This window comes from Argiope bruennichi, chromosome X1 (genome assembly GCF_947563725.1).
Source record: "Argiope bruennichi chromosome X1, qqArgBrue1.1, whole genome shotgun sequence".
NCBI lineage: Eukaryota > Metazoa > Arthropoda > Arachnida > Araneae > Araneidae > Argiope > Argiope bruennichi.
Window position 1 is genome coordinate 71,459,311 of NC_079162.1, and position 21,955 is coordinate 71,481,265.

A 21,955-nucleotide genomic window follows, 5' to 3' on the forward strand; every position below is an offset into this window, starting at 1 on the left:
AAATAAATTCCATAATATTCCAATTAAGTTCAATATAATTAAGAATTTCAAAATCTATAAAACATTTAAGAGAACGAATGAACTCATGATGATGATAATAATAATAATACATACTCTTGCTTTAAAAGTTCGATCCAAGTTTTCTTTTGTTCAATTATATTTTTCATAGAGTCTTGATAAACTTGATTCCAAGAAATCATTTCTTTCATAAGCCTATTTCAAAACATACAACAATTTTTTTTTTATTATTTATGACTAGCAATACAGAAGAGAAATAAAATTTTAAATCCACTTGTTTACAATGACATAAATATTACCTAGTATTTTCTTTTACCAGCTCATCATTTTTCATTTGCATCTGCATGAATTCAGAATTAACATAAACAGTTGGGACAGATTTCGTAGAATTGACAGAGCCTAGAGTGATTTCTTCTTGCTCATTCTCATTATTTCTACCTAATAAATTTTCTCCTAGTTCTGCATACAAAGAAGGAAAATAAAATTATCTGTGCTAATATAAAATATGTCTTTACAAACTAACAAAGAAAGTAATACTCAGAACTGATTAGAACTCAGAAAATTAAAAAAGTAAAAACGTTTTACAGTTTGCAACATGTTCTCGAGATTGTATTTATAGTGAAAAGTAATATAAAGTTATTTCAATCTCAATTACTTGAATGGTTCCTAGAACTATTTATGACATATATTTCTGCGTCTTAAAAGGAAAAACTTTTCTATATTTGCACATTATTCACGTTGGATTTAAATAATCAATTAATATTTGCTATTAATTTATTATCTAAATTAATTCCAGTAAAATATTACATATTCAATAGCCAACACTGACCAACCAGCATATAGGAAAGTGCCTGGAACAGTATTGCTAGTTATCTTCTTGAATCTCTCCCAATAAGCAGCTTTCAGTATTTGAGAAGAAATAGCATTCTTAAAGCTAGCACTGATTTCAAAGATAAGAGGGCTGCGGTGATTTGGAAGGTTATTCCCAGAAAAACAAGAAACTACCATTAAATTTTATATAATCATGAAGTTAAATAGATAAGAAAATGTTAAGGGGAGTGAGTTTCCTCTATAGAAAGAATACTGATAGAAATGATAGAAAGAATACTGATAGAAATTATAGAAAGAATACTACTGACAAAACCACTGATATTGATCAGAACTTCAAACATTATAATATGAAAAGGACATTCCCATTGGTCCCACCATATTATTTATATATTATATATAATGAAATTAGCTCATTTATTAGTTGAGATCTGAATATTCAAAGCGAATTTCATTCATGTTTTCTTATTTCATCTGCAGCACAATAATTGATTTGACACCACATTTAATTTTTTTATATGCAAGATTAAAAATCTGTGCCCACAGAAAAACGCCACTTGCATTATTTTATCCCTCCTATTTACAATATTAAAATAATATATAATAATATTAAAGCATATTGAAAATAAAACCCATAAGATGTAACTTTGATGAGAAAATTAGAAAGTTTAATAATTATAGAAGAATCAGAAGAATAATTATAAATAGTAAAGTTTCAGTAAAAATCTTACACTTTTTCATAAATGTAAATTATTTCATTTTTTTAAACTTATATCTTTAGATAGTATTACAAAAATAAATTAAACTAAATGTTGAATATATATACCCGGAGATAAAATACTGATTGCAGCTTGAACTGAACTTCTCACCAAACTGTCTAAAGCAAACACCCAATGTGGCATAATATTTTGTTTTCTTAAAACAGATTTTACCTAAAAAAAATAAACAAAATGAAAATATACAATTTGCAGATGAATTCCCTATAGTACATTTTGAATAAACCATTTTGTTCGTAGATTTCAAACATGGGAGAGCAAAGTGGCAGAAAACACTGAATTTAAGTAATGCATTATGGGGAAAAAAAAAAAAAATGACAAAAAATATTTTCAAGTTACAGCAAATAACTTTCAAAGAAACTACTGTTTCAATATATAACAAAGTAAATACATTATTTTATGTTTTTGTTTTATATGATACTTTATTATGAGTTTATATTTAACATGGTATGATTTTCTTTCTCCAGTGTGTTCAATTACTTTGTAAATCAAAATTAATTTTTAATTGAATACTTTGCATACTTTAAAATTGGATCTTGTTATTTACAAAACATAATGAACTAAACAGATCAATGCAGTCATTGGTTAAATAACAGCTTCCTAAAAAAACTACAAAATTTAAACGAATTAGCATCAAGTAACAATGTGTATCAAATATACTGACAGGCATTCAATCCACAACCAAATTTGGAAATGTCCTTACATTTTTCAATACTTTATAAAAATAAGAATCTCAAAAGTAAAACGTTTGCATCATGGCAATTAAAAAAAAAAAAAAACATGAAGGAGGCGAGTAAGAAAGGAGTAACTTTATATTTAGCCAAAAAGACCAGCATAATAATAAATCTGACGCTAAATCTAAGAAATCACATTGAATTTCATTAAATGCAACACAGTAGTTCTATAAATATCAGAATATCTTGACTTCATTGGCCACTAGATGAAGAAATATCATTTCATTTTTACTTCTTTTCTAATAGTTTCAAATTAAAAAAATGCAATGTAATTATGAATTCGAAACATCAAATGTTATTAGCTAAATTTAACTACCTCTTAAATGTTGGCATCTTAGTCATAGATCTAAGAAAATCATTGATCAATGCTAAAATATTATATCTTTGAATACAATCTTGTCAACATTTTTCCTAAAAAAATTTTTTAGTATGAAGAAATGATACAATTAAATATCGAAGAAAAATAATAAAGTTATTAAAAGCACTATTAGAGAGCAAAATACTACTTACTGCATCTTGAAAAACGTACAATGCTAAATGCATTTGATTAACTGCAGTACCGTCAAATTCCACTTCTTCTTTCAGGCTACCTTTGAAAAAAAAAAAAAAAAAACTTTATCACTTTGTAGCTTAAACTAAAGCCTTATAAATAGAATAAAATAATTAGAAAAGTGCTATTAAAAAGATTAAATCATGTAAATTCACTTTTGATTTTGAAAGTCAGTCCTAAATGAAAAAAAAAAAAAAGTGACCTAAATATAATACTGTTGCTTTAAAAGAATATGGCTCATTTTTCATCGTAATTTCTTGTCAGCCAATTTCAACAATTTTCAAAGGCTGTTGTATTTATGAACTAATTTATTTAACTGTTATTGTTAATTTAGTTTTTTTTCATGCTAGCCAACCTATGAACTGTAGCAATAATACAAGTTGATAGCATAAAAAGTTTTCAAGCCATTTAAAGTAATTATATTTAGTATTTTGCTGTTATATTTCTATTTTTTAACATTTGTCTTTTGCTTCCTTATCATCTTTTCTCTTTCTCTCTCTCTCTCTCTCTCTCTCTCTCTCTCTCTCTCTATATATATATATATATATATATATATATATATATATATATGTAATGATATCTCTTAATTTAATTTAAATTCTAATTAATCCACTAATTTTATCTTAAATTAGGTCATGCTAATTTAATCTAAAACGTTCTCTTATTTCTTGATCGAAATCCCACTTTTTATTTCAAAAATGTGTTCTAAAAAAATTATTGACTCCTTTGTTTTCCATGACATGAATAAAAGGACAAAAATCCCAAACGCCTACGGCATTTTTTCAGATACCTAAGATTTCCTTTCCTATGTCGACACATGGCAAGAAATCTTTATCAGAATTTCATAGTAAAATCACTGATGAGAAAAATTGGTCACTTTTGCTTATGTGTCACGATGTAACTAAGCGCATAGTCTTAATGCTTCTCCTTTCTACAAATTATGGCACCAGTGGTAAAATAAACTAAAGTTAAATTCCAAAATTTTCTACTTTTAGACCATGCATCTGCAAAATTATGTTTACAAATATTTATAATACAATGTAATGTTGTAACAATGTGTTGTAATGTATACATTGTTGTAAAAATATAATAATGATGACATCTAGGAATGTTAATTCTTATGTTTTCAATTTTTATTCTGTAATGTTTTATTTAATTACATATAATTCTGTATTTATTACTGCATTTACTATATGCCTTTTGCCCAAAATTTAATATTTTAATAATTATGAATTGCGATTTTTTTTCTTCTGCTTTTTTAATAAAAATAGGTGAAAAAAGTTAAAACTGGAAATTAAAATGGATAACTACTATTACGAAAGTAAAATGAAAAGTAAGGCTAAAATGAGTGAAAATGCATTTGAAAAATGAATAGTAATGAAATCTAAATTAAATCAGCAAATAAATTATGAAATTGGAAAAGAAATTTTCAGACTCTGGTACACAGCTTAAGTTTTTTAGTTGCTGAATTAATTCAATGTTAACAACAATTCACTTATTTTAAATACTACCATTGAAAAATGCCAAATTCCAAAGGTAATTTGGAATAAATTTATTTTCAAATGAAACTAATAAGAAAACCATTCAATTGGTTTTGCAATCATTCTGTTTTAATACTGCATTAATTAAATCAAAATGAAAAACGAAGTTTCAGATGATTCAAACCAATTAAATATATTTAAGAGATTCCCCCTAGTTTTTCCAATTCGGAAATGCTTATAGGAATTACTTAGAATCATAAAAACCCTTAGATACTTATTTGTCCATTTTAATCTATTTGTACAAACAAGTGGATAATAATTTGGAAAGATATAGCTTGTTAACTGCTTTACAAAACACAAAAGTCTAAAAAGAACTCAAATTTTTTTTATATATATATAGTTTTAAATACTTTTAGTATGTCAACTCAAAAATTAGATGGGATATACACCTCATTTATGACTTTACTGGCATTGCTACATTTTAAAAGAATATCAATAGGTATAGACTTTATGGAAGAAAATAAAATCTGCATTTAGTAGTTCATTGAAATTTAACATTGCAAACATTAAAACTTATAAAATTAATTAAGTAGTTACTTATAGCTTGCTGAACATATAATTTATTTTGTTCTGGAATATATTCCCGGAGACCTTCCAAAAGAACCTTTAAATGATCCTAAACAAAGATATATAAAATAATAAAATAAGATTACATGAATTAAAAGAAAGATACAATAATTGATACATGAATTAAAAGAAAGATACAATAGTTGATACATGCATAAAAGAACAAATAATTGCGTAATACAGTATATTTTTAACACAAGCATATTCCAATAGAGCTATATATATTCTCTATATCAACATCATAAAATGCTAACAGACTTATTATCTTTAAAAGTAAACAGCAGAATTAAATTCAATCTAATATAAAAATAGTAACATAATTACTTACAAATAACTAAAATTCAGTAAGGTGAAAATCTTTTTACAAAGAAAATGCAACTAAGCAAATTTACTTTCTACAAAGCAATCAGAATTCCTTAGCATTTAGCATTAAAAGATGACATCTTTTTTTAACAATGCCATATTTCCTTTGAATTTTTATCATATGCAGTGGCAAAGAAAGGATCAATGGCAAAGAGTTAACAACATTGCACTTTTTAAACATTTGAGCTTTAACCAGTACTTCTAAGTAATACTGATTTATATATTAAATTTTTAACAATTAAGAGCTACAAGGCGGCTTCAGAAATTGTGAAAAAAAAAATCTTGTCTTTTTAATGACTCAACGTGCAACATTTCTCTTACTTTCGGCAACTAATAATATTAGTGTCCTGGAAAGTACTATCATTTTTAACAATGATATAGTATCATTACAAGGTTGCAAGATTAGATCGAACAAAAATTATCAACGTCCTCTGTACTTTGATAAGTGTAAACCTATCTTTCCGAAAGTTTCATTTAAGTTGTTGTAAGCCACATACATCAGCTTATTGCTCTTATCATAACGAAACTCCAAAAAGTCGCCATACCCTTGAAAAAAAGTTGTCTCATGTTGCTGTTGCTATAATTGTTTGGCAACATTAGGCTTCTGATGCATAGAAATGATTGTGCGAAAGCTCTCATCGACACTTTTTCCTGATTTTGAGATATTTTTACGAATTTTTCTGACTTTTCCAGATCGATAAAATCCTCTGCCTTTTTCCCGACTTGCCGTTTTGTTATCACCTTGAACTACTACATAAACAGCACAAACAATAAAAACATCAATCAAGCTGACATTTTACATTTTTAAATCATCAACATGAAATTAAAAAAAGTGTGAACTTAACATAACAGGAAATTTAGTAATTCAAAAGTTACAAATTACCATCGTCAAAACTATGTCAGGCGTCTTCTGACTCAGATCATTCATCCAGTTTTCACAAATCTGTCGATAAAATTAAGAAAAGATTAATTCACGGAAATATATGTTAATTTGAGGGAACAAATAACTCAGCTTCACAACTGCTTTATATAATTATGAAAATGAATCATATTAGAAATATGCAATATACACATTGATGCATGACAAATATTAACAAATCTAAAAAGTACTACAGGCCTTTGTAGCAGTTAAAATTCCAGGAAACTGTTACTCATCTGAGATGCACATAGTTTTTATATATATATATATATCTTATGTACATTATTTAGAGGAAATTCCCAAATGTATGAATGATTAAAACCATAAATTTTATTAACAACTGAACCTTGTTTTCCATCAAAATCCAGTTTTAGTGAAGAATGTATGTTTAGCTTAGAAATGCCTGAGCCACAAAAATGATGTGAGAAGCTGAAGCTATTACTTATTCTCCTCTATGGAAATTCTACTTGGTTAGACAACATATTAATAGGACAGGTAATCAATGAAAAATAGTTATAAAAATAGTTAAATATAATTATTTGCAATATATGGGTAAAAATTTATACAACACAAAATAGGAAAAGAGCTACTAATATAAATTATATGAATTCTAAATATAAAAAAATCAAATAATATATTATGATATCACCATGTATATCATTTAACAGTGTTAAATGATTTTAAAATAATCTATAGTACAATGAATGAAGCAAAGCACACTGGTACTATCCTTGCATCAAAGATACTATTTCAATAAAGCACCTGATTCTCTGATCACACATAATTCCATTTTTAACAGGGATTAACTTCTAAGTAAACAGATAAAATATGAGAATAACAGCTCAATACAAAGTGATTTTTATTTTGAATTAGCTCATAAAGAATCCCTGTTCGAACCGACTGAAAATGAACAGCGTCATTCTAAAAATTGAGGAGCCCACCAAATGACGGACAATCAATAAAGGCTATAATTACATGTCGGTAACATATAATGCTAAAAAACAGTTTCAAATTTTTGTCAGCTCAATGATATGTAGCTGTATTATTGTTATCAAATATAAAGGCTATCCTATTTGGTATCGAATTCACTGCATAATGCCACCTTAGAATATTATGCTTACATACAATATAAAAATGTTAATGATATAATTATTTAAATAACATTCAAAGAAATATGTACTTTTTATAAGTAAGTAATGTTAGAAATATATAACCATTTTAACAATTGCTCATAACTATGAATCCCATGAAGGGTTCCGACTTTTAATGAAGGAAAAAAGAAATTCAATTTTTTTAAAAGAAATTCAAGGATCACTAATTTACATACTTTAGATATAGAAATGCAAATAATAAATTTAAATAAAGCATTTGCACTATTAATTTTCAAATGTATGATTACTTTAGCTTCTTTACTACTTTTAAACACAATTCTTATATTCAATTCTTTCTAAATTTTAATTTTTTATATTCTTAGCATTTAATCGAGTAAAAAATGCTTTTACTCATCAGAGCAATTACGACAATACAGTATTAACATTTATGCAATAATTTATTACTCATGATTTAATCGCTTGAAATAACGCCTTTAATTTTTCCTTCAAGATCTATCTTCTAAATTTCAAATATAAGAACATATCTGGCAGAATACTTGAAGTATACAATTTATATGTAAAGAAATCCACTAAGTAATTTTTAATACAAATAATGCTACATGAAAGGAAAAGAATTTGCAAATTATGAAAATGCTATAACATCTGTAATAGACTGTCAATATAGCTAAATATATGTAGTAATTTCTAATTATTATATGTTCTAAAAATAATTTCTTAATCACTCGAATTCCGACTCCGCAGCACCTTCTGAGTTGCATGGAATATTTTTTTTTCACACAGAATTAAAACAGTGTGTTGGCAAATTCTTCTCAAAAATTTAACTCAGAATAATTTCTCACTCTCTCTTTTTCAATATATCTCCTTTTCTAGTCTGTCTGTTGCATTTCTCATACACAAAAATATGATAAATATAATATAAAAATGTTCTCAAATAAAACAATCTAATAAATTCAGTACATTGATTTCTCTTAGTAACAAAAGTAAAGGGGAAGCACCTTGAATTTAAATTTTTATACATCACCAATTAATGGAGACAGTTAATTTAACATTTCTATTATATGTTAACAATATTTTCATAATGATATAGACAGATTATAAGATTTCCAAATATAAGTACTATAAAAATCCAAAAGCATATAAAATTATGAAACTAAATATTAGACTTACAAATGAACGAATAGTGATACAAAATAAAGCTGTCCTATCTGAGAAGTAAAATAACTTCAAAGAATGTTAATATAATATCAATTTTGTTCTAAAGCATTATCTCACATATAAGAATGGAAATGAAATATTTAAAATTTTAACTAATGTACAAATTCAGTTCAATCTCCATGTTTAAATCTAATTACAAAAGTCCCTCATTTTTAATTTTCAGATAATGCATTACTTTTTAGAATACACTAATACCTGGAGAGGGAGAAATGTGAATTATACCACAGTAACTTTAAATAATCCACAAATATCAAGAGCAGTATTTTCCAATAACAATATACATTTGTGACACAATAGAAAGAAATACTTATATTTTAAATCTTACAGTATCAGCATTATCCAGTAACACTTTACAGATTGTAGCTCGTCTTTGAGAATCCTTTTTCAATAAATAAAAGTTGCCTTGTTCTTGATCAATTTGTGGACTGTCTATAGGAGGACTTAATAATCCAGTACTTGATCGTCTGTTTTCTGAAGATTCTGTGCTAAAAAAGTAACTACATTTGAAGAGAAAATAATATCCTACAAATAATTAGTACAATAAACATACTTCAATTTAGGGAGCTTCCAACTTTTTTTTTTTTTTTTTTTGCAATCATATAAATAATAAACAAAATGAATTAATAATAGTTTTTAAGGAATCATGCATTCTAATAAAGATGCCATGAAATTCTAGATCCTATTTCATATTTACAGAACTAGTTTTAGACAGATATTGCTATTATATAAATTTAGAGCCTTTTTTCATTCTTGTTTTGGAACTTTAGAAAGTGTGAAATGCAAAATAATAAATTTTTACAAGTTATTATGTATACTATCAGTCATCTAACTCAATAACCAATATAACTATGAAGACTATTTTTGAAAGATTAATTAAGACAATAAACAGATAGTTGCCAAAATTATAAAATTGTCCGTATCACGGGCAAGTAAGTGAATGTGATTTAACCAGTAAGCGTAAATATATATATTTTCATTGACATTCCCAACATTTCAAGAACCATGGTCACGCTAGTTAGCACTAACTAATGAAGTGAAAATTAACAAACATATGTAATAATTACTTTTCTGCAAGTACTGCATATATTTTTGTTATTATATTCAAGCAGCAACTAAATTATGCATAATGTACCACTTTATGAGCAACACTTTCATGATATAAAAAGAAATTAATTTATATAGAAAATATACAAATAATTATAAATGAAAATTTTCTGTTAAACATTTGTTTATGCTGTGCAAAAAACGTGTGGCAAGTAAGAGCAAAATGACACACTTATTTAAGTAACACATTAATTTTTACCTTAGCATATTTTAAAATTTGTGATGTCAGAAGGTAATGACAGTTTAATTTGATTAAAATCCAGAGTTATTTTGAGGAGACCTGAAACTATGAGTGTTATTTTGGGACAGACCTTGTAACTTTAAATTGCAGTTAAATAATATAGAATATAGCACTAAATAGTCCTTTAAATGTTAACATTAATATCGTTCTATAAATGCAAATAGCTTTCTTCTCAAAAAATACTTCAAATATAATTGATTAGAGCTTCAACCATCAACCGTATAATTCAGGAAATATGATGTGCAGTGCACTGATTTCATTCCTGGGTAAAGCAGCTACAAATGATATCTTGGCAATATTGAACAGACACTGCTTGAACAATTTAAGCAATTAATCCTATACTATTTAAAATGGCATAATGACATAGAAAGGATTTTTTAAAAAAACATCCATATTATCCTGAACATGCAACAAAACTGATTTTTCTTCACATTTTGAAAATAAACCAAAACCTACAAATGGCAAATTTTTCAAGGATAAAGCAATTCTAAACACAAAACAAGATAACATCACTGTAAGAAAGCATTAACAATTACATTTGTATAACTTCTTTCATTAAATTTCACAATGCATCTGTTTTGTTATTTTTGTTTAGTACAAGAATGCAAATATATTAATCAAAAATATCATAGTTAATCGAGTACAAATACAAACGTAATACATCAAAACAAATGAAAATTCAAAATAGGAGGGGGGAAAAGGCTTCGAGAGTAATAAGGGGAATTTATTAAAAGGAAAAGTTAATACTTACTATTGGAAGAAGTAATTCCCTAAAAGATTCTCTAAAGGCTTAGATGAGATTTAATGAATTTCATACTTGATTTTTCGTTTTAGATTTGTAATGATTTCTATATGTTTTATTAAAAACTTGTTTAAATCAATAAGCTCGTGTTACTTTCTGCGAGTGGAATTTTATGAATTGAAAAATAGATTGCATTAATGCGTTCAATTATATTCGCTTCAGTATATTTTTTCACACATAATAAAAATATTTCCAAGGAAAATTTGCATAATGCGTTGAAATCGGAGTTGTTAAAACTAAATGAAATTAAATATAAGAGAAAGGCAAACATTAACAAAAATACAGGTGGAAGAGATGTGGAAGACAATGTAAGCAGAGCACAAATATACAATTGGATGATATGATGATACTCAGTAAATAAGAATAAAAATCAAAATTATTTTCAAAAGCAAAATTTAAATATCTTCAAAATATCAGCGAGGAATAAGAGAAACACAATACAAAGGAATATTATTCACAAAGAAAAATTTTAATAAAAAGAGCGATTTTCAATTTAAGTAGTTATAATTACGATGTTAAGTTTTTTGATCACTTATACAGCTAATACTAAGAATTACAATTAACCATACCTAAATGAAAAGTTTGGTGATGGAATCTTGAGGGAGTTTGATGGGCTTCTACGAGAGAGGACAGATGAACTAAATAATAAAATAAAAATTCAAAAACTGATACTTCAAACGACGTCCGTAAGTAAGAACAATAAGACATCACATTAAAAAACACACATAAGACACATTTATTGAAATGGAAATTATGTAACAAAGCAAAAATCTATAAGGAATGAGACTTACCCTTCTTCACCAGTACTTGCAAATCTTTCCACTTTCCCAGGTTTGTCTAATTTGGAAACTCGTTCTGGAACTTCAATAATTCAAATAAGTCATTATATAATAAAAAAAACATACCGTATTATTTAAATATTAGAAGGCACATCCAATAGAGAGATAATGATTGCGAAGCAAGCAATGCATAGAAGAATCGCATTTTGTTTTATAACTTTTTTTTTTTTTTTTGCAAATTCTGAATGCTTAAAAATGAGAAGTATAAAGAGTTTTAAAAGTTCATGCCATAGAAATAATAGAAACTTTGCCAAGAAAAATCAGGGTATGCCAGGTTGGTTTACATTTTTATTTCTTCCCATCATATTATGACACCAATTAATTAAGCAATAAAATTACCTCCTCACCCAGTGTGTGAAAATGAACTATTGTGATAAGTTTAGTTTATGCCTTCATTAGTAAACAATGATAACACTGAAATATAATGGCACATAATTTGACAAATTCCAATTCAATGCAAATTAAATTTCTACGACACAGCTTCTGTGTCAAAATCTAATTATTTAAAATAATGTAATAATCCCTAGTAGAAAATGCATTTAATAAATTAAGAATATGAAGATTCCATATGATTTAGAAAGAGGTAATTGATATAAAAAAATTAAATTATTAATAATTTTTAGAGGGAAAAAAAACCACAGAAAATTAATGCCACTCAATCTTTCGAAATTAGTTCCAGTTACAATGAATAGATTATTTATACAGATGAAAAGAAATTGGTCAAGCACAAAACTTATTCATAGCATTGATTAGAATGCATTCCATTAATCTCACATACACAATTAATTTGAATTCATTGTTATATAGAAATTTTTTTTATTTGTAACGGGACTGGCATAACATTTAAAAAAATAAATAAATAAAATAACTAACAATTACATTTGACATATTGCAATAATTGTTTTACAGAGGAAAATAGATAATTGAGTTTTTTGATACTACAACATACAGCCGCTTCTTCATTTTGCAATATCTTATATACAGGATTCATAGTTTAGCAACATAAAAAATATAATAAATTTATATTTTTTATTATATTCTTTTGGTTATATATAAAAGTTTGAAATTCTGTGGTGAAAAGATGCCAGTTTCAGAGTATCAATTTTAAAAAATCAGAATATTTTACAATTAACAACAGCTAGTCGTCATAACCTCAGCAATAAACCTATTGCTAATTTATATAAACATATCCTAAAAACAATTTTCTATTTTATTCATTTCAAGAGTTACAACAATACACACACAAAAGGGGGGAGGGGGGAGGAAGATTAAATGTAAGCCAATACATGTCACTGCATAATTTAGATTATAAATTTTGGGCCAGTAGATAATTATTCAAATATCCATAAAACAGTCAAAATTTGCAGATATCAAATACTGAAAGTAAAGGAAAATTATACTGTGCTTGAACTATTTTGCCATGCAACAAGCTTTTTGAAAGATAATTAATTTTTAACAGATGGCCAACTAATACTAAATAATACGGTATATTTCAAAAAATACAAATTTCTTAATTAGAAAGTATGTACCTGAAATAGATCTATTGAAATCTGGAGCAGGCTTTTTATCTCTTGGAGGCTTTTTCTTTCTACTTGGCCTAAAACATGTACACATAAAATAAACGTAATGTACAAATTAAGGAATAAATATTTTTAATCACAATATAAAGATATATATTTACTCTAGTATAAATGGTTCTTCGAGGAGATCTGATGCTGTAGCACGTTCATCAGGATCCGGAACAAAACATCTAAAAACGGATATATTTAATCAATAATATGTAATAACAATTTCCTAATTAAAATGATTTTAATATATAATAGAATATACAGAAGGTTCATTAAATTATTTGAAGTTAATTATTTTTCAAAAAGGATGGAACAATTATTCTGAATAAATAAACTAGATATAGTGTTGACATTTTTAAAGAATAAAATAAAGCTATAACTATAGATATTACAATAATAGAGTAAACTATGTTTGTCAGGTCAATGCTTTTTATGATTTATAAACATAACATAGACACAAATCTTCGTTTAAATGGAACTTCTTTAAATAAATCTTCTTTTTAAATAGAACTATCAAAATTTGTACAATTCCTGTTCATTGAACTTTAGAAAATTTTCGTACCAGCTACTTGTCAGTACTTTTTTTGTTTTGTTTTGTTTTTAGTTCAGTACTAACAAAAAACATTTCTATGGCTTTCAAAATGCATTTATTGTTTTTCAAAGTGATCAAAAGGGATTTATGCAATTTTTATAAGTAAAACATGTCTATCAGAATGCTAAAAAAACACCAATAAGAAATATCTGCAATGAATTAACATTTATCAGAAAATAGAAGGGATCTCTAGGAATTTGAAGATACACAATAAAATGAAAATGGGCATGGGGTGAAATTTGGCATTCTTGACAAATTACTTACAAAAATTCTTTCATTACAATCAGACACAATTCACAATTTAAAGTGAAATAAAAAAAAAATATGAGGAAAAACAAAATCTATGCAAATTTATCTAAGTGCAGCCAAAAACCTGTTTGTAAAGAACTGAAGAAAAAGTTTATATAATAGTTAAAAACTGCAATTATTATTAGTAGATTCAGGTATTTTGAAAAAACAACAGATAGTTTTCTATTAATTTTTCAAATAATTTTTAATTTTTTTTCAAAAAATAATAAATAAGCATTTCTGCCAGTGGCCCAGACTTACAATAAAACAAAATGAAAAGTGCAAGATAAGCAATATTAAAAACTATATATCTGATAGGTTCTCTTGCACTGATTAACAACAACAACAAAAGTCAAACATAGTTAAGTACGAAATTTTATGAAACAATTTTTGTTTTTTTTAAAGAAAAATTGTTAGTATCATATACCATACATCCACAGAGAAACTTGTCTACTTAGAAAACTACCCATGTACCTTTTTCAAATAATGACCTCTAATGAAAGAAAATGAAACATTCAATGACCCAGATATGTTTATATGTGGCAAACTCATAAACAGCCGATTAAAAAAAAGAAGGGAGGAGGGAGGGACCCTAAATAAGTCAGAAAATGTGAATGCTCAAAACCGGTTCTGTTCATCCTGGAGCTCTTGTGCATGTGTATTCAAAGGAAGAAAGGGTTGCTTTTGGTCTTCATTTCAATCAATCAGTGGTATGCGCAGTGAGCTTTAACGATATGTACACTGAACAACACCAATTTGTTTTCGCTAGCTTATTAATTAATTATCTGTATTATTTTTATGTTTTATTGCTTTGAAAAAATTCGTTGAACATTTCCTCTCAAAGTAAAAAAGTAAGAGCATCGAATCTCAGATTGAAAAACTGAGTAAATATAATGAAAAGCATTTTCAGGGGTTGTTGTAGCTATTCAGCCCTAATGACCAAGCCACCATTAATTTTAGATCAATACTTGCATAATCACTGAATTTTATAAAATATCTACAACGACCTATATTATAATACAGTGGAAATTCAAAGTTAATCAAACTTTTATCATCTATACCATGAATGCCAAGAAAGCTTAATAAATATATTGCATGCTTGTGATGCTGGAGAGGGAAGGATGGCTAGCAATTGTCCAATACTTGTGATAATGTATCATAGTAGAACTGCTTTTAACCAATACCTTTTTTGCTGCCAATAACTATGACTATTCATCAGAGTTTTAATAAATAAAATAAAATAAATAAGCAGCAATCAGATAATAAAATCTCCAATATACATCACACACCTATACTGTTTAGATGCATCTAATTTCAACATAACTCAAAAGCAATTTAAATCACTGCCATTGACAAAGCACAATATTTTATTATCCCCCTTCCCCCGTTAGCATAAAAATTCTATTTTTATGCGAATTTTTATTTTTAGAAGGGAAAAAGTTATTTCTTTTTGAAAAGTCATTCATTCCAAAACAGTCGTTTTTCATTTTCTTTTATTTTAAAGTCAAAATAGTAGCCAAATATATCCTGAAGCTAAAAACAGTTGTTTTCAATTTGATATGGCATACCTTTTAGATTTTCAATTGCACATGGCATACTTTTTTAATACATTCAATCTAAAGGGCTTTTTTTCAAACATCCATATAATGACTATAAACATTTAAACAGTACATGGATTCATTAGACTAAACATGAAATATCATTAATCATATTTTAAAATGAATTTAACTATAACTTTTACCTTTTAATAAAATTCTGAGCTCTTTCAGACATGCAGGAAGGTATTTCTGGATGCATTTTGTAGAATCCTACTTTAAACATAGCCGCATGAGGAGAACCTAACTGAAAGAAATGAAAAAGGAAAAAACTATGTTCTATTATTGTACAAATAACAGCATTCCAATTTGCATAATTCCTTTTTTCTTTCTCAATAATACTTAAATATTGTTTTTGTTAAATCATGTATAATATGAAGATCTAGAATATAAAAAGCAAAGTGCCTCTGAAAAATAAATAATTTATTTTGCAAAAAAAGAGGGGAATATAATTTTGAAAATCAGCAATTTGGTTATACAGAATTTTCAAAAAGACACTGTACTAGTATTTTTCTTTAGACTTCGAGAAAATTCATAATAAAATAATCCCTATCCTTAGTTAAATACTTGCAAATATAATTAATTGCATTACTCAGGAATGAAAAAAAGAGTTTATAAAACTGTAGGTTGCCAGTTCTATTAACACTCATTAAATCTACTTCGAATAATCTAAAATAAGTAATATGTTAAACTTCCCATTTTCTCAAAAATTTAACAAAAACAGTGTTTGAATGCTATGTATCTGAAAAATAGGAAAAAATATATCAGCTTTATTCTAGTAACTGTAAGTTGTTAGAATACACACCTCACCAAATGGAGGTTCTCCAGTTGCCATTTCTATAACAGTGCATCCAAGTGACCAAATATCAGCCTAAAATCAGAAAGAGAAGAACAGAATCATATGAACATTCACAAAATTCAACAAACAAAATCGGATACGAAACATATAACTAGTTACAAACATAAATGTATAAAAAATGCTACATCTCTTTGAATATCAAACAGAAAAAAATATGATCCAAAGTAACAATATCAAAATCAGACGATTTTGAAAATATAATTTTGTTGACACTGGATTACAGCACAAAGACTCTTAAAGAAAAAAGAAGAAAAAAATTATACTTGTGCTTTCTAATTTGTTTCGAAAAAAAACTTACTCAGAATCATGTCTTAAAGCCCATATCTATAGAAAAAAGGTTCATTGTAACTACAAGTGACCAAGAAAATTTCTTGAAAATGGCATTTCAACAAACCAATACTAAATATTCTGAATTTATTAGAAAGAAAATCAAAAAATGGCCAAAGGGAAAGGTCAAATTACAGTTGACAATTAGTTATAACGTTTCTGAAAATTAAAAATTTTAAGTCAAATTTTGGCTAAATACCATTATCAATAAACAACAAAATGGCATAAAAAAAGGGAGGGGATTTTTTCTCTTAGTTATGCAATGCAACTGTTTTGAGCTTGAGTTACTTTAATAATAATAAAATAATAATAATAAATGAATATAAATAACAAAACATTTAAAATTTAAGTTTACGAAGTTAAATTACATTCTTTCTAAAAAAAATAGAGCAAACCAAATTTGAAAGAATTAAGGACTAATGATTTGATCATAATATCTGTAAGCATGAGAATAACAAACACAAGAATCATCGAATAAGAGAATAGCATAAATGTAGGGCCTACCCTTCAGAAATTTTAAATACTTACAGGGGCACCATAACCGCGTTGTCCTTTGTCGATTACTTCTGGTGCCATGTACTGTAGAGTTCCTAAAAATACATCAGAAAATGTTTTATCAAATAGGCATTTTAAGTAATCATAAAATATGCAACAAACAATATAGTTAGAAGACATTTACCTTGCTTATAAAACACTTATAGCATACAATAACTGAATATAGTGTAACTAAGAAAAATCTCTTGATTTTATAGATTTTCTCCAGACTTCTAGTTAAAAATGAAACATTTAATATATAATAACTTTCTAAGTTATTAAATTGGCATTGCAATTTGTCAGAAGACTTCCGTAACTGTCCGACATTCAACGTTTTTGCCAGAACTGTAATAAAAAAAAGACACCGAGTGCACCAATGTAAATTTAAATTCAGAAATAAACGTTCACATAGAGAAAATGTGCACAAAATTAAAGAGACGTTTTCTGACGGTGAAAATTTTAATTTATGATACAATTTACATAGGTGAAATATAAGATGGAACAAGGGAATATTTCAATAAAAATTCACAGTTTACAACGGTTACATTTGATATAGAAAGATTGCTACATTTAAACTTGCTATTGTTGCCAAAGGAAATGTAATTACAAAGTCAAAGGTGTGTAAAACTTGAGAACTGCTTTAGAAATCTCCCAAATGGCATTTAAGATCTTTTAATAATAGCTATAAACCAGTGTTGGATGATATACATGTAAACTGTATCAAAAATAAATCTGCAAAACTTAAGCTAATTGTAGTTGATGGTTAATTTAGTAGTGTTCTAATGCAATACTTGTAGATTTGAGTAGATTTGATAAAATATAACAATGCATCAAAACAATTACATCAAATTAAAATTAATATTTTAATAAAATATCTGGTGACAACTGGGTGCAACAAAAATTGTAAAAATGATAATTAATTTCAAAAAGATATAACGTTTACCATTCATCCTCTTCGCACAATAAAATATAATTCATGAGAAAGCTGAAATTGATTCCATGTTTAAGCCAATTACACATGCCATTTTAACATTTTAAAGCCAATAACACATGCTACCCCTACAGTCTGGCCATTGGTTATTATTAAAAAAGGTGAAAGAGTTCATATATGTATGGATCAAATAGTTATAAATAAAGGTATTAAGCTTTATCACTATTCTCATAAAACAGTAGAGGATTTTGCTGTATGTGTAAGAGGAGCTAAATGTTTTGTTTTATGCTACGCAATTTTGTGTTCCAAAAGAACATAGGATTATTTGACTATAAACACATCTTGGGACCAATACTAATTTTTGAGAATCCCTTTACACCTAGCTTCCACCTTAGAAATATGCAGCACACTATGCAAGCTATTCTGAAGGATTTCAAAAACGTATAGTTTTCTATGGATAATATCTTTATTTGGGCCAATAGTGAAGATGAGTTACAAAAGCTGACTGAAAGTATTATTCAAAGACTATTTAATATGGTAGCAATAAAAACTGTAAAAACATTTCCATGACTAATTTGATAAAAATAATTCGAAGTCACAGAAGATTCAAACGACAAGATAAAATCTGATAAATGATAAATCTGATATAGACAAAAAGGGATAAAAAGCAACTACTTGATATTTGTACTCCAAGCAATCTGAATAGTTAATAAAATTACAATTTTATCTAATTATATATAGATAGACAAATGAAGAAAGAATTGCTGCCAACTGTCATAATCCAATTATGAACATAATCTACAGTATTTTAATACTTTTAAATGAAAAAGTAATAACATAAAAGCATTGAAGCTTTTTATATTAAAAGCATAATATAAAAAGCATCAAACATAGAAACTTAAAAAAAAAATGAAATGATAATATGTGTGTGTAATGAAATGATAATATGTGTGTGTATTTATGGTTGAGAAATAAATGAGTACTAGTCAGTAAAAAATAATTGGACTTTGAATCCATGCACAACAGCTGCAAATGAAAATTACAGCAATTACATACCAGCAAAAGTTTGAGTAGCAGGATTGATTCCAGCTAAACGTTTTGATGTACCAAAGTCTGATATCTTGACAACACCATTATATGTATTCACTAACACATTATCACCTTTGATGTCTCGGTGCACAATTTTTTGGTCGTGCTAAAATAAAGCAATGGATGAGTAAATATAAACACAAAATAATTAAATACATCATAAAGTATAACAGAAATACTACTGAAAATACATAAAATATAAGAATGAATCAACTTAAAAAATTTTATGTCTTATTTTATAAAAGAAACCATTACAATTACAAAAAGACTGCATAATTTGAAAGCAGATAAAGATTCAGTGCATACTGAAAAGTGTGCACTGAATAACTGCACTGAAAACATTACTAAATAAAAATTTTGAGGTTATTTTAACACAAAATGAAATTTTTAAAGATCACAAAACAAAACTAGTTTTTGCAGATCTGATGTAAAAAGAAAAGAATATGGTGTTCTTTTTTAATCTCATATTTTAGATAAAACACATCAAAGTTACCTTCTACATTGCATACAGTGTTATTGCAGTAACAAAAATAACCCATTTTCAAGAAGTTCAGAAAAGAGTTCACTTCAAAATATATATTTAAAGAGATTTCAAATGTTTTGAAGCGGATTTCTAATCAAGCGACAATTATAGCATACATAATGCTTTTCTTATTAAAAAAAAGTTCACAGAACAATACTCTACCAGATACTTCAAGCCTTCTAGTATTTGCTTAGTGTAAAATGAAATTGTAACTTCATTTTGCTTCAAAGGACCCCATATTGATTGTAGTAACTGTGACATGCTTCCTGTAAATACATAAAATTAATAATTTTAAAACGAAGAGCTTGATATCTTTCTTATTTAAAGCTAAAATATGAATTTCGCCAAACAAAAAACATACCACTATATGAAAAGATTTAATCACTCATTACTTGTACTTAATGCACAAGCTCCTTAAATAAAATTAATTGAAAGACAACTAAAATCTTTAAAATTTGAATTTAAATCTTCCAATAAAAATATAATAATATAACACATCAAAACAATATACAACACAAACAAAAAATATAATAATACAACAACATAATAAAAAACATAAGAATATCTTATTTTAATAGAATAAATCAAACAACTAACTTCATCTTATAAAATTCTAAACGATTGTGAATATAAAAAAATTAGGAATATCAAAATGAAAATAAAATACATTATAATTAATTAATTTGTTTTTCAATAAAATACGAAACTTCCTTAAGCATCTTAAAGAATTGATTGAATAGTTTAACATATATTCGATTGAAATCAGATTATAATCAATATAAGATATTGAAGACCAAATGTGGAGAAAGCTTAGACTTTCCCAGTGTCACTTTTGAAGGTAAAAGTACCAATGTTTATAAAATTATACTAGAACCTCCCGCCCCCATTCCACCACTCATTATCTGCCACAATAAATTATGGAAGCAAAAATATCATAAAGATAACTTTTTTTTTTAATTTGCTGCTGAAGTAAAATTTTTCGTTCTTTTACACTAGAATAATTTATTCTACAGTCATAAAAAAATTAACTATTTCTCTTGAAAAATAAAGCAGGTAATAATTCACTTTGTATTAGAATAATTATAGACTGAGTGGATCAAACTTTTTTTTTTCAAATATAAAATTTATTCTTCAATTAAATCAATTCATTTTTAATCTTAATTCGATACGAAGATGTAATGACTGTGAACAGTATATATTAGTGCAACAATTTTCCTTCTCATTAAACGTCTTCAAAAGTTCCGGAAATGTAAAGGGAAGGGTCAAAACAGGATTTTGGACACTAAGCAGGATTCATTTTTTTAATATATAATAATTTATATAGAATTAAATGATACATGCAAAAGCAATATAAAATTCGGCATAATTTACTTACCTCCTGGCACACGCTCCATAAATATTTTAAAATACCCATCTTCACTTATTGATCCTAAATATCTAACAATATTTCGATGCCTCAGTTCAGAATGTAACTTTATTTCTTCGTGGAGAGGTTGAACAACACTGAAATGTAAATTATGTTTGAAAAAAAAAAACATGAAAAAATTCTTCAAAATATGCATAATTTACACACAATATAAAAAAAACATACCCGATATCTTTTTCAGGAATTTCTTTAATAGCTATTTGAACTTGTGTAGTTAAATCTCTAGCAGCATAAACGACACCATAGGTCCCCTTTCCTAAAATAACTCGCTTCCTCTGATTATCAAGTTCATATTCATACTGAAAATATACAACAAAATTACTGTGGAGATTTGAAAAAACTATTTATAGATGGCATTAGTATAAACTTTTAAAAGCATATGAATAGAAAATCAGCAAACTTTTAAATAAATTATCCCAATTAAAAATTCTCTCACCTCAATACAGAGTGGTTATAATTTAAGTGACTCTAATAATGTTATTTCAGACTTATGAATAACTCCAGTTATGTTTGATGTATTTTTTGTTGAAACTTTTAGATACATTATAAGGATAATTGGAAATTTCCAATAAAAAAAATCATAATTCAAATCTCTACTACAAAGCTAAAATCTG

At 26.6% G+C, this 21,955-nt stretch overlaps 1 protein-coding gene across 3 annotated transcripts in view; it reads right to left on the reverse strand.

The window, feature by feature from the left end:
- Nucleotides 1–21,955, reverse strand: part of LOC129959043 (mitogen-activated protein kinase kinase kinase 15-like) — a 102,757-nt gene that overhangs the window by 14,891 nt on the left and 65,911 nt on the right. For 2 of the 3 annotated variants that reach the window (XM_056071822.1, XM_056071824.1), the window contains exons 15-32: nt 21,507–21,640; nt 21,291–21,418; nt 20,078–20,181; nt 19,360–19,498; nt 17,367–17,428; nt 16,458–16,523; nt 15,799–15,899; nt 13,291–13,359; nt 13,139–13,206; nt 11,562–11,631; nt 11,340–11,408; nt 8,949–9,108; nt 6,261–6,320; nt 4,985–5,063; nt 2,867–2,946; nt 1,673–1,778; nt 318–477; nt 115–213 (exon numbers count right to left, since the gene is read on the reverse strand). In XM_056071822.1, coding sequence (XP_055927797.1) covers nt 115–213; nt 318–477; nt 1,673–1,778; nt 2,867–2,946; nt 4,985–5,063; nt 6,261–6,320; nt 8,949–9,108; nt 11,340–11,408; nt 11,562–11,631; nt 13,139–13,206; nt 13,291–13,359; nt 15,799–15,899; nt 16,458–16,523; nt 17,367–17,428; nt 19,360–19,498; nt 20,078–20,181; nt 21,291–21,418; nt 21,507–21,640 — 1,754 coding nt within the window. The remainder of the gene's footprint in view (nt 1–114; nt 214–317; nt 478–1,672; nt 1,779–2,866; nt 2,947–4,984; nt 5,064–6,260; nt 6,321–8,948; nt 9,109–11,339; nt 11,409–11,561; nt 11,632–13,138; nt 13,207–13,290; nt 13,360–15,798; nt 15,900–16,457; nt 16,524–17,366; nt 17,429–19,359; nt 19,499–20,077; nt 20,182–21,290; nt 21,419–21,506; nt 21,641–21,955) is intronic. The other variant, XM_056071823.1, reaches the window with a different exon arrangement.